Raw genomic sequence first — 12,539 nt, forward strand, 5'->3', positions numbered from 1 at the left:
AACGAAGAAAAATTGTCAGTTGATCAATGCTTCCATTTTTCATAATTTCAGAAACTGATTCATTGTTAATTAATTTAAACTGATCTGAACATTCAAAAGAAACACAGACTACTAGCACACTGGAAAGATTATTAAAATTATCACAGTGTCTGCATGCCCGGCAGCCGGGTTGTAAAAACGTGAAACCTAAATGCCCGGTAGTTTAAGTAGACATGCGCGTATTATCGCTACATTCTCATTTTTTAATTTTTTTTTCACTTTTTATAAAAGAAAAAATATAAAGTTAATATAAATGCCGTGCATGCAGCTTCTGCATGTAAAATCCACCCTGCACTTTTAACATAAGAAGAGAGATTAGTTTATTCTACTGCCAGGTAGATAAAATATTCCAATGTACTTGCAGATTTAAATCTGTTCGGTATTTTCAATTATAAAAAGAAGAGCATGCGTACTTGAACTGCCAGGCATGTAGGCTTTACGTTTTTACTAACCGGCTGCCGGGCATGCAGACACGTCATAAAATTATTAGTTTCAACCTGTTTAATAAAAAGTGAGTACCTCGAATAGTAGGAAGCTTTTTCAAACAATTCAATCGAAGTTAGAAGTCTCAATATATTGACTGTTTTCTGTGACGATTTGGTTAAAAGAGAAGCTGAACTGTACAGGCAATTTCCATCTTTGGATGACCTTAAATCAAATAAAAAGTATACCAAAACTAGCACAGTTTTTATAATTTTCTAGCTGGAATATGAAACGCTTTTAACTTTATTAATAGTATTTACCTTAAAGTAACATAATCTTTACCATCTTCTTGCTGCGGTATAAAGCAATCCATTTCAGCATTTTAAAAAGACTGGCTATATGGTTGAACTGGAAACTTATTATTTAAACTTTTAAGCTCTTCAACCAACTGACTTTTGCGATTATTTGGCAAATGTCTAGCCTTAATTGCATTTGTTTTCAAACTTTAATAACTAGCAAAGCCCTTTGATGAAAATTGCAAGCGAAGAACGAATATTCGGTATATTAGAAATATTGTAGGTTTTGAACAATTTGGAGCTTCTGCCGCAATTGTTTAAAACCTTCTACAGAACTGATTGGTTATAAAAAAAAATCTTTAGTTAAAAACTATTTTTTTAACATATTAGTATATTTTTTTAGGAAAGTTTGTAGCAAGTGTCGCAATTGTTCTTTTTATAAAGAGTGATTGGTTTAAACCGTTTTTTAACCAATCACTTTTTGATTTAGAGAACAATTGCAACAAGTTTCGCGACACTTGCTACAAAGTGATCGGAAAAGTTTGTAAAAATGTACAAATATGATTGGTTAATCGGTAAAATATTTTTATTTAATTAATCGCACTTGTTATAGTGAAGAACAATTGCATCAGTTGTTCCAAAACACAGGAAATTTTGTTTAAGAAACGAATAAGTAACTATAGAGATTAAATAAAATCGAGTTTGCATTAAGTAATTAAAATATTTGATTTTTTTCAAATCTCGGATTCAAATTTCTATTCAAGTTTTTATTAAGGCAAAAAGTGCAAAAGAGATACACTTATATTTAGCGGTGCAAAAAGACTGTCGCAAGCGCATCAGTGGCGACACCCTAGATCCGCCCCTGGTAGCATAGGAGATTCTATGGGTTCTTTTTCTTTTCTTTTTTTTTAAAAAGTCTCTTTGGGTTCTTTTTATTTTCAAAATGTCACTGAAGTTCTTCTGCTTTACTCTGATGGATTTTCTTCGTTTTTTTTATATTATCAGTAGCTTTTTGGTCGTTTTACACGTGAAATATCTAGCTTCTTTGCAGTTTGGTGCAAAACTGTTTCTGTCAATCCGAAATTTTCTAAGTTGCCAAGGATGACATTTTTGCCATTATTAAAATGTGTTGCTGAACTGCTACCCATTTATCGCTTTTATTTCAACAAAGATTTTGATTTTGATATTATTGCATTTAAAGCCGCGTTTGCATTTTAGGTTTTAACATGCATAATCTTCTCCAATAGCTCTTCAGTCAATAAAGCTTTAGTAATTGGAAAGATGAGATTTTTTATCCTCATAGGAATTAAATTTAGTGACTCATATGTCTTACTTTTAAACCTTTTGAAGGGTAACTAAGAGCGTTTCTAGGTAAATTTCAGAAACTGATAGCCTTAAAAGCTAACAAAACGGACTAAAAAGGTATGGTAAGTGATTTAATTTTTTTGGTAATCAAAGTAGTGGTAAACAGGATGCTGATTTATTAAAAATGAAAACATTTTTCAAAAATATCATTTTTTGATGCGGCAACTAAGTTACGATATATTCAAACTTGCTGTAGTAACTGACAATGAATAATCAATTTTTTCCATTTATTGATCCGTGTTCAACAATTAATTTAATTGTATTTGATTATTTGATAATTAATTTAATCGTACTTGGTTATATTGATTAGATTATGTCCTTTATCAGAAGGTTGCTTAAGGTTTGCAAGTAACGCACAGTTTAATGGTTTATATTTATAAGCAATAAAGTTGATGCGAGTTCTAGAGAATTGTTTTACAAATGTTTTGTATACAAATGTTTTTTATTCTAAAAAAAAATTGACTATAAAAAAAATACTTACACGTAAATTGTTCGCGCAAAACGCGTTCATACGCTTTTATACATACCAAAGGTTTTTAAAGCTCGTAATTTCAGTTATAATTTTAAATTATTTCAAAGCAAATAAAACATTGGGTGATATAAAGTAAAGTTTGATGTATTATTTTTATACTTTTTTTATATTTACACTAAAATCATTTTTATAAATTTTTACATGTTAATCTACCATCCCGCGATATTTTAAGTATAAATATAATTTTTGCGTCGTTTAAAATTCCAATCACATGATTACTTACGTCTGCCCACGTTTTTAAATCCACATTAGTCCACAATAATTTTTATACTTTTGGTTTTTTATACTTTAATAATTTATATACTTTTGGGTTTAGTAGATAAAATGAATATCGTAATTTAAAGTTCGTTATGAAATTTATTTGGTCTGAAAAATCTTACCTTTTTGTTTGTTTAATAAATTATCAGAATTCGCTCACATTCGCAATAAAATATTAACACATATGTAAACTATAAACCACCCACGGTTTTCTTAAAACTAAATGTTTATGAATATTGTTCCGTAAACTGCTTAGTCATGGCGCCATTTTTATTTATAATTCAGTTGTTTGTTCTTTTTTTACATCATTTTTATTACATTTTTTATTGTTGTTTATAAATTTTTATTTTTTATTTTTAAACTAAGATGCTTTTTAAAACCTAATTCTTAAAATTTATAACTTATAATGATAAAACTCATTTTCTACAAAACATCATTCACAGTTCTGCTTAAAATAAAGTAAATATAAAAATATAATTGAAAAAATAATAAAAAAAATGTATATATAAAATGTAAAGTAGAAATTTTAAATAAGTTTTTTAGTTTTTTCTGTAAGTCTAAAATATTTTTATGAACCGCAAATATTATTTTTAAACATTAAATATTTTATTAAAAGAATTAATGGCAAAAAATACTGTTATGTTTAACTACTGTTAAAGAGCCGTTTGCACCAGCAGACTCTTGTTCTAAAATTTCTAAAATTGCATAAAAAATATAGAAAAACAGAAACACAAAATTTTAACTTTGTAAAATAAATGGTGTTGTAAATACTTGCAAATCATATATAAGGATCAGATTTCTTTGTTTATTTAAACTGTCATGTGAAAAAATTTTTTTGTCGTAACCAAGTTTAATTTGTTATTTGCAGAAAATTTCCACATTAAATAATCATTGCAAAAATAATATCCCTGGAAAGGAGTTTCGAAACGAAATATTGACACATATAAGATCACTTGACACACGTATAAAAAGAAAGTTATCAATAATATTTTCAAAAGCTAAAGACTTAAGAAAGAATTCAGGACAGTTTAGAAAACGAATTAAATAAAAAACAATAGAAATTTTTGAATAATTCTCTCTGGCAGGAATAACAAATTTTGGAATAACATATTAATATTTTTTATCTGAAAAATATTAATTTGTTCAATTTTTTATCTAAAAATATTAATTGATTCAAAAAAAGTCTAAAACTTTTTTTGAATCAATCTTAAATTTAACAATATTTTTAAATCATAGGATAAAAAATGAAAGCTGTTCTGTTGTTCTGTCTTCTTGCACCTTTAGTAATTGGTTAGTATTTTTTGTTTTAAATGTTTTAGTACGAAAATACTAAATTTTAAAACATTTTCTATATTCAATCTTTATATAGATTTTTATATTTTATATACGTTATATTTTTTGTATATATCCTTTATTTTTCGACCTTTAACTTTGAAATTTTTGTTAACTTTGATTTATTTTAGCATATCGGCATAAAAATGATCTAAATGAAGAAGAAAATGAAGAAGATCTTGCCGATCTACTTAGATCAAGATATCGCGATGAAGTCTTTAGAGACGAAAATGAAGATAATGATATTTCAGACTCAGATAAAACGGAAGAAGAATTATTAAATGAAAGTTTAGAAGATCCAGTAGCCGAACTGTTGGCTGCAACAAATGCAAAAAATATGCCTTCACAAACTGTCGCCCCTACAACTGAAGCCGAAACGCAACCCCCAATTGTTTTCACAACTGCAACACCAAAAAAAAAGAAGGTCATTAGACGTAGAGGTAAGTCATAAAAGGTAGATGTTATAGGAGGCTTCAGAAAATGCTTTTTTCTTTTTCTTTATAATCTGTTTAACAGTTATCAAAATTCTTTTAGTTAGACGTTATTATTTATCTAATTAACCGTTATTACTTAGTTAATTAAACGTTGCTGTTTATTTGATTAACTGTTATTATTTAGATACTGTTATTTGTTGTTCTGAGTTTAGCAGTTTTTTTTAGGTAAACGACGTTGTTATCGATTCTGCATTAAAAGCCTTCAGAATAAAAATTCAAAACCGAAATGTAGAACAGTTTGTTATCCGAGAATTCGCAGCTATCTACCATATAAATTAAGAAAACTCCTGTGGAAATCACTTCATCCATATTGATATTTTGTTAAATATTAAATATGAGCATTGGAGTTTAATATTTTTGACAATAATGACTTTTTTATATTATTAAACAGTATAATTTGTAAAACTTATAAACAAATGATTTTTTTATAAAACGTTGATTTCTTTTTTAACTATCAAATTAATTTTTTAACTATCAAATTAATTTTACATAGACTTGAAATATGAAGCTAAAACTTAAAATATCTAACACAATGTTACCTGGAAGAACTGAAATAGGGTGCCTTCCTATTCCCTCAGGTCTACTAAGACGAACTGTGACGAACCTTTGCAAGGTAGACACTAAGCAATTATGTGGAAGACCTTTGCCAACAATTAAAAAGCATTGAACACATCCTCTTTCAACTGAGTTCTGGTTTGCTTGAGGTTTCTGGGTTATCAAGACTAGATATGGAGAACTGTGCTTTGCTTTGCCAACTGAGAAAACTAAACTGAATCTTTTGTAACAGGACGGACTTTGAAAGTGGAAAATTCAAATAGCTGTGATTGAGTTTGAACCTATCCCTCCTCAAACTTTCAAGGGTTGGAACTGGCAACGCCAGTTGGGACTTTTAGATCATTAAAGTCAATTGACTGCTTCAGAATTTGTTTCATTTTTTCTGCAATTAAGTTGGTTAAAAAAAGACTAGCCTTGCCAACACACAAGAAGCAAACAGTCTTGCTGTTCTCCTCGTAGTTTTTTGGTTAATTTGGTATATTTTTTGTTAATTCAGATGCCAAATCTATAAAAAATGGCTTGAACAACGAATGCTCAAGCTTTTTACCAGATCTTTATCAAATACTTTGTAGAAAAATTTCAATTTTTTAAAATTTTTTGATACAGTTAACTTGTTCTTTTTTGAACATAAAAAAAACAACCTTTGGCTTTTATTTTTATTTTTTATTTTTTTATTTTTATTTTTTTTTTAATTTTCTTTCTTAGACAACTTATTCAACACCGCCTATCAAAATTTAATTGGTGGATGAAAGTAAATGTTATAAAAAATGAAGTTTTAATCCGATTTTTATGTAAATTTGAAAATGGATATTTTTTCCGCGGACGAAGTAACCAGATTTAGGGACTTATATCTCAGTAACCACCAACAATAGTACAATCATACCCCCAAAGAATTTTTCTGGGTCATGAAATCTAGATTGCTAGATGTCATTTTACTTTTTTACAACAGTGGGCAAAAAAAAAAATGGTGACATTTCGTTTTCTGGATTTTTAACATAGTTCGATGTATCAAAACTACTGTGACGTGCAATGACAGATTTTTATAAAACTATAACAACTTTGCAAACGGTAAACGGCTTTAATTTTTTGAAAGAGAAAAACAAAACATTTAGAAGTAACTGATCTCAACATTCAGCAGTAATTTAGATTTGTTTTTTTGTGTTGAATATGTTTTCGGAAAAAACCCGTTTGGCGCCCCTTTCTAATTGAAACCTACTCGCTGCTTTCAAAAGTGTGTATGCATCAATATCTTCAGCAATTACGATTGAATTACAAATGAAAGACGTACATCCATTCTTAATAAAGAAATAAATGACATCGTGTTTGCTTAACTAGCCTATATTCTACAAAATTGACTTGACTCATTCTTTTACATCTACTTATGATGAGAAAAGTTTCAGTAGACTAAAGATTATAAAAATTTATCCGTGATCAACAATGACAAAACAATGTCTTTTTGGATTGACATTAATTTTAATTGAATATGAGCTTGCTGAGTGCATAGACTTTGAAGTACCAATTAATCATTGTATTTTAAACCAGCGGTCATAGACGTTTGTAAGACGTCTGTACAACGCATAATAGCCATTGAAAGTCTTTATAATGTTTTTAAAGCATCCAACGGACGTTCTGTACCTCTGGAATTAATATCTTGCAGCAAAAAATTTGAAAGAATTTTACGTTTTTATGCTTTGTTGCTCGTGGTTTTGAACCAATGTGGTCAAGTTTTGGGTCTTAGTTTAGAGTTTTAATTCCTGTTATACTTTATATTCGGTTACTTTATAGTTAATTCCAACAGTAAAATTGCTTAATTTCTTCATCATTTATTGCACTTTGATTTTATAACATGTTAGTTTTCCTCTCCCTTGATTTTAAAACCTAGGTATCTTTTCAGGGCTGCCAAGAGGAGGGGGGAGAGCGAAAGGGACAGTTTGTCCCCGGCGGCACATATTCAAGGGGTGCCAAATGAAAAGAAGGTACTTAAAAAAAAAAAAGATCCTTCATCAATAATATAGGGAAATTTTGATATGGAAGGGCGCATAACAGGGGGTTGCTGTTTCATGCAAAGTGACGGCTTTCGGCGGTCGCGTATCCTTTATATTATCCTTTTTGAAAGTAAAGCTATTAGGTTGGCGAAGACAAAAAAAACTTAATTGTGTTTTAATATCTTTCCTAATCATTTGAAACATTAACTATAAAACTGATATTTCTTGAATTAATTTATAATTATAAATTATTTGAGCCTTTAGTAAGAATGCTCTATACCATTAAATCTATATCTTGCCTAATTGTTTATAACTTTTAACTTTTATAATTTTATTTTTTGTAGGCCAAACTTCTGACTATAATATAAATGGTTTAGTTGTCAGTGTGAATGTACCATTTTAGCCCTTTTGATTTATTTAGTTAATATGTTTTGTCTTGTTGATTTTTGGTCGTTGACTAGGTGGTCTAGTATTTAGTGTAAATTATGTGTTTTATTCACTAGTGCTTGTTCTTAGTTGATAACGTATCTAACTATTCCATTAATGGTTAATCGTTTAAACTAAATGTTCTGTTTTTTGTTTTTTAATTTAGTTAAATAATGGTTTTGTATCATTTTATATAGAATTTTTTTTTTTTTGGTTAAACTGTGTTTGTCTACTATGTATTGTGGTTCAAAACAATTATAAAACTGATCTTAGCTGGTTGATTTCTTATAATTCATTTACTGGTCAAGCCTACAGTGCACATGAACCATTATTGCAATTTTAATTTTGTTTAGTGTCATTTTGAACTTTGCCTCATTTTAAAGTCTTGCAAATGGAGGGGATTTGATAGTAGCTTACATCTTGGCTGGTGGTTCAAAACAATAGATCTTGTTACCCTAAGGTATTTATTAAAAGGTTTTATGTTACTATGTATTGCTTCTAATACTGTTGCTTTTTTTTTTTTTATTATAATTTTTATTAACCTATATTAAAATTTACAATGAAATAAATCGTGTTAATAAATAAGAGAGCTGGAGCAAGCAGAAGAAATAAACTGTCTTATCATCGAGCCCCATTTACATTGAAAAAATCGTCAGTTTATATACAAAAATGAAAAGTAGCTAAGTACATAATAAGAATTTTACACACGTTAGTTACAATATAAATATTAATATAATATAAATATTAGTGTTGAAATATAACGCAATGTATCAAAGATTAACAACAACATAAAAGTATTAAAGTTTTTTAACAAAAAAAAATTAAATAAAAATAAAACTGCAACAAAAGTGAAGTAGTGTCAATAACTATTTTTTTTTATGTATTCATTTTAAAAGAGATATTTTAAATCAAAGTCATTTTGTAATAAGAGACTCCTAGATTCTTTCCTGAATTGTTTCAAAGAGATATTTTGAATATTATTTTTTTTGTAATAAATTTTAAAAGGTGTTTCCATAGAAACGGTCCACGGTTTTGGATTTGGTAAGAACTTAGTTTTAAATAAGTTTTTGATACAATAAAGTTGTTAATTAAAAATTAAGTTGGAAACTTGTGCGAGATTTCACTAAAGTAAGGCTGAAATACAATAGGAGAAAGCCCATGTTTTATTTTAAACATGAATTGTAGTACTTGGTGTATATTAAGTTTATATTTACTTAGAGCATCAAGCTTCCTTAAAAGAGGTTCGCAATGAAAATTTCTGTGTGCACCAAATACAATCCTGCATGCATCTTTTTGCTTACTATAAAGTTTTTTTAATTTACTATAATTAGTACTACCCCAAACAATATTACAGTAAGAGATAAAACTATGAATAAATGAAAAGTATATCTTTTTCAAGGAAGCAGTGTTAAGATATGGTTTAGCTTTATATAATATGGAAATATTTATTGAGATTTTATTTTCTATGTATTTTATATGTGGTTTCCATGACAAATTTTCATCTAGTATTACTCCTAAAAAATTAATGATTGGTTTCCTTTTAATAAATGTTTTATTGATTAAAAGATTAGGTAATTTTAGAGGAACATCATCACCTTTACTAGGTTCGGAGAATAAAATAATTTTAGTTTTTTCTACATTTAACGAAAGCCTATTACTTGTAAACCACACGTTTATTTTTAATAGTTCTTCATTAAATATTTTAAAGAGAACTTTTATGTTTTTGTTGGAATAAAAAAAATTGGAGTCGTCTGCAAATAATATAACATTTTTTTTATTTTTAATTTTTTATTTTTTTTTATAATTCACCTCCCCAAGGCCGAGAAGGCCACTACAGATGAGGAGGCTACTTGTGGTTATAACCCTCTCTCAACTCTTTAACTCCGAAACACGAACCTTGACGAACAAGGCCGCTGCGCGAAGAAACAAGTTGAGCGCGGTAATACCAGGGACGTGGCAGGAATCGAACTCGGAACCTCTCGCTTATGAAGCGAGCGCTCTACCGCTGCACCACTACTATTTAAAAAATGCTAAGTATAAATCATTTATATACAATAAAAATAATAATGGTCCTAAGATTGAACCTTGGGGTACACCACATGTAATGTGTTTTTCTTTTTCACTTTTTCTTATAAATAATATATTGAGACCTGTTCGCCATGTAATCTTCAAACCAAAGTAAGTTTTTATTTTTTACTCCATAGAGTTCCAGTTTTTTTATAAGTATCTTATGGTGAACTGTGTCAAAGGCTTTTGACAGATCAATAAAAATAGTCCTAAGGTAAAATAGTCATTATTGAATGCATCTGATACATGATTAATCACTTCGATTACCGCATGGTTAGTTGAATTATCTTTTTTAAACCCAAATTGTTTACTGTACAGCAAACTGTTTAACATTTAAATTAGATTCTTCCATAATAGTATTACACGGTTTAATATAAGATTCAAACTCTATGGTGCTTGGCGGAATTTTATTCGCTAACTTCAAGAAAAAATAAGTCTAGTTTTTCAGCTATATTTTTAATTATAAATCATTTCCCCGTCAATTAAAAGCTTTTGGAGGAGATTATTTTTTACACATTTATTTTTACCAATTATTTGTTTGATTATATTCCACGTTTTTTTAGTGTCGCCGTTAGTATTTTTCCAGCAACTTTGCATAATAAATTTTTTTAGAGCAGTTTTTTTTTTTTCAAATAAGTTTTTGTAGTTTATTTCATTTATAGGTTAAACAAAAACTTTATGTTAAATATTTAAGGCATAACCTTAAATATTTAACATAAAGTTTTTGTTTTTTTTAGACGATTTTATTAGTCTCTTGGTCACCCAGGGGTTTAAATAAGACTTGGTTTTTGTAATTATTTTTTTAACTGGAAATGCTACGTCATACTGTTTACAGAATTGCGCAAAAATAGTTCATATGCATTATTGGTGATAATGCATATGAACTATTTTTTAAAATAAAATTCAAATCGATGTCTTCTGATAAAAGAGTTCAAAAATACAATAAGGAGTTTTCATTGATCTGTCGCGTTAAAATTGTAGAGTTCGAGGGGGGATTATTTTGGGTAATGTTATCAGTAATTAAGAATATTGGAAAGTGATCTGTTAAATCAGTTTTGATAACGCCCGTTCCTAAACGATAGTTTTGAAAATTGTTAGTAACTATATTATCAAGTAATGACGATGTAGTCTTAGTCTCTTTGATATATATTTTATTTATTGTTGGTATTAGGTTATATTGGGTTAGAGTATCTAGAAAGTAATCATATTTTTATTTGAAGCATAATTAAGCAAAATTTAAGCTAAAATCACCAACTTAATAAACATGTTTCCGTGTTAAACTAGTTTTGGTTAAAAAACTGCTTAAATAAGTTTTCTAAAACTACCAGATGATTGTCTATAAATAGAATTAATTACAATATTTTTGGTAGTTTTGTTTATAATTTCTATACACAACGACTCACAATCTGTTTCATTAACATTAAGATCATTACGTAAAATAAAGTTAATCGATTTGTGGACAAAAGTACTAACACCACCACCAGCGCACAAAGTATCGCTTCATATAAGCTAGGTGGACAAAAATATTTTGTTCTGTAATTTAACTCCTAAGAATAAAGTTAACAATAATTTGGTGTATTATTGATTAGTTACGCGGTAGGGTAGCCAGGGGAGGGCAAAGGGGAAATTATCCCTGGCGCGAAAGCTCAAAGGGGCGCCAAAAAGACAATTTTACTATAAAAAGTAATTTTTTTAATTTTAATGTCAAAAAGGCGATTTTTGATTATTTTTAAGTTTAAAAAAATTTTAGTAATGAAAAAGTTAAATAAGTAGTAAAAATAAATACTTAATTTCAGCACTAAATTATGTAATAAAATTTTTCCTAAAATAAAAATTTACTCGCTAAAATTAAGCTAATAACTTAAAAAAAAACTTTATTTATTAACTATTAATTATCATCGGATGAATCATTGTTGTTTTCACTATCCGAAGAATCGGACCCTAAATAATCTTCATCGTCACACATAATTCTATTTTCAACAAGCTGTGGTGGTATTATAGGTGGGACAATTAAATTCAAAACTTCCAACGGTAATTTACCAGTTTTCTTACATGTTAATTCTCTATGTAAGTTGATTACAGGATCTGATGTTACCAAAAGCATATTGAGCAAATCTATATTTGTGCAAATACGTGAATTTTTTCTTGTATGGTGTTCGCGGAATCGACGAAAATCTTTACTGCGGGCTTCTTGAGACTCTTCCGATAGTTGTCCAATCGGAAGAAGGCATGTTTTTATAACTTCCGTGCTATGTACAAGTATTTTGTGCACAGTAACAGGCATATAGTACCACGGATATAAATTAATATAAAGAGTTTTGGTTTCAGAACAAAATTTTTCAAATGCACAATAGTTAATATCAAAGCCAGAGGAAAGTGTTCTTAATAAAATACTGAAATTTTTAATAAGATTGACGTCTAAACCAGTAATTTCTCCACTTAACTCTGGCTTCAAAAAAAACCTGCGAGCTGTGTTCCCATCATTTGTATTCCCAAAGTCAGGTTTTGGTTTATCTACAATAAGTCCCATATGCTTTTTAAATTTTTGTTTGATGTCTTCTGAGCGTTTTTGGACACTAGCTTTATCTTCTTCGCTTCTAGCTTGCCACTTTTTTAAATCTAAACGATAGCTAATGTGTAACATGCACTCAAAAAAACGAATCCACGCATGCAAAGTAGATAGACCAAAGCTATAATGTTCTTTTTTAACAACTAAGTCTTTTATTTCACCGTTCATCATTTTAGGAGTCGCACCACATATGTAACA

The 12,539-nt window shown here is 28.6% G+C and overlaps 1 protein-coding gene across 1 annotated transcript; it reads left to right on the forward strand.

Annotated features, from left to right (window-relative positions):
• The first annotated feature begins 2,394 nt into the window (after positions 1 to 2,394).
• On the forward strand, positions 2,395 to 5,172 carry LOC136091309 (uncharacterized). Its single transcript, XM_065818713.1, has 3 exons — positions 2,395 to 4,203; positions 4,377 to 4,685; positions 4,905 to 5,172. The coding sequence occupies exons 1-3, from the start codon at positions 4,158 to 4,160 to the stop codon at positions 5,051 to 5,053; spliced, it is 504 nt and encodes a 167-aa protein (XP_065674785.1). The 5' UTR covers positions 2,395 to 4,157; the 3' UTR covers positions 5,054 to 5,172.
• The last annotated feature ends 7,367 nt before the right edge of the window (positions 5,173 to 12,539 follow it).

This window comes from Hydra vulgaris, chromosome 15 (assembly GCF_038396675.1).
Source record: "Hydra vulgaris chromosome 15, alternate assembly HydraT2T_AEP".
Taxonomy (NCBI): Eukaryota; Metazoa; Cnidaria; class Hydrozoa; order Anthoathecata; family Hydridae; genus Hydra; species Hydra vulgaris.

What these genes read in the sequence shown, in the direction of transcription:
- LOC136091309 (XM_065818713.1), top strand. Translation starts at nt 4,158, where the DNA reads ATGAAAGCTGTTCTGTTGTTCTGTCTTCTTGCACCTTTAGTAATTG. An exon ending in TCTTGCACCTTTAGTAATTG is followed by an intron (nt 4,204 to 4,376) that starts GTTAGTATTTTT and finishes GATTTATTTTAG; the next exon opens with CATATCGGCATAAAAATGAT. An exon ending in GAAGGTCATTAGACGTAGAG is followed by an intron (nt 4,686 to 4,904) that starts GTAAGTCATAAA and finishes AGTTTTTTTTAG; the next exon opens with GTAAACGACGTTGTTATCGA.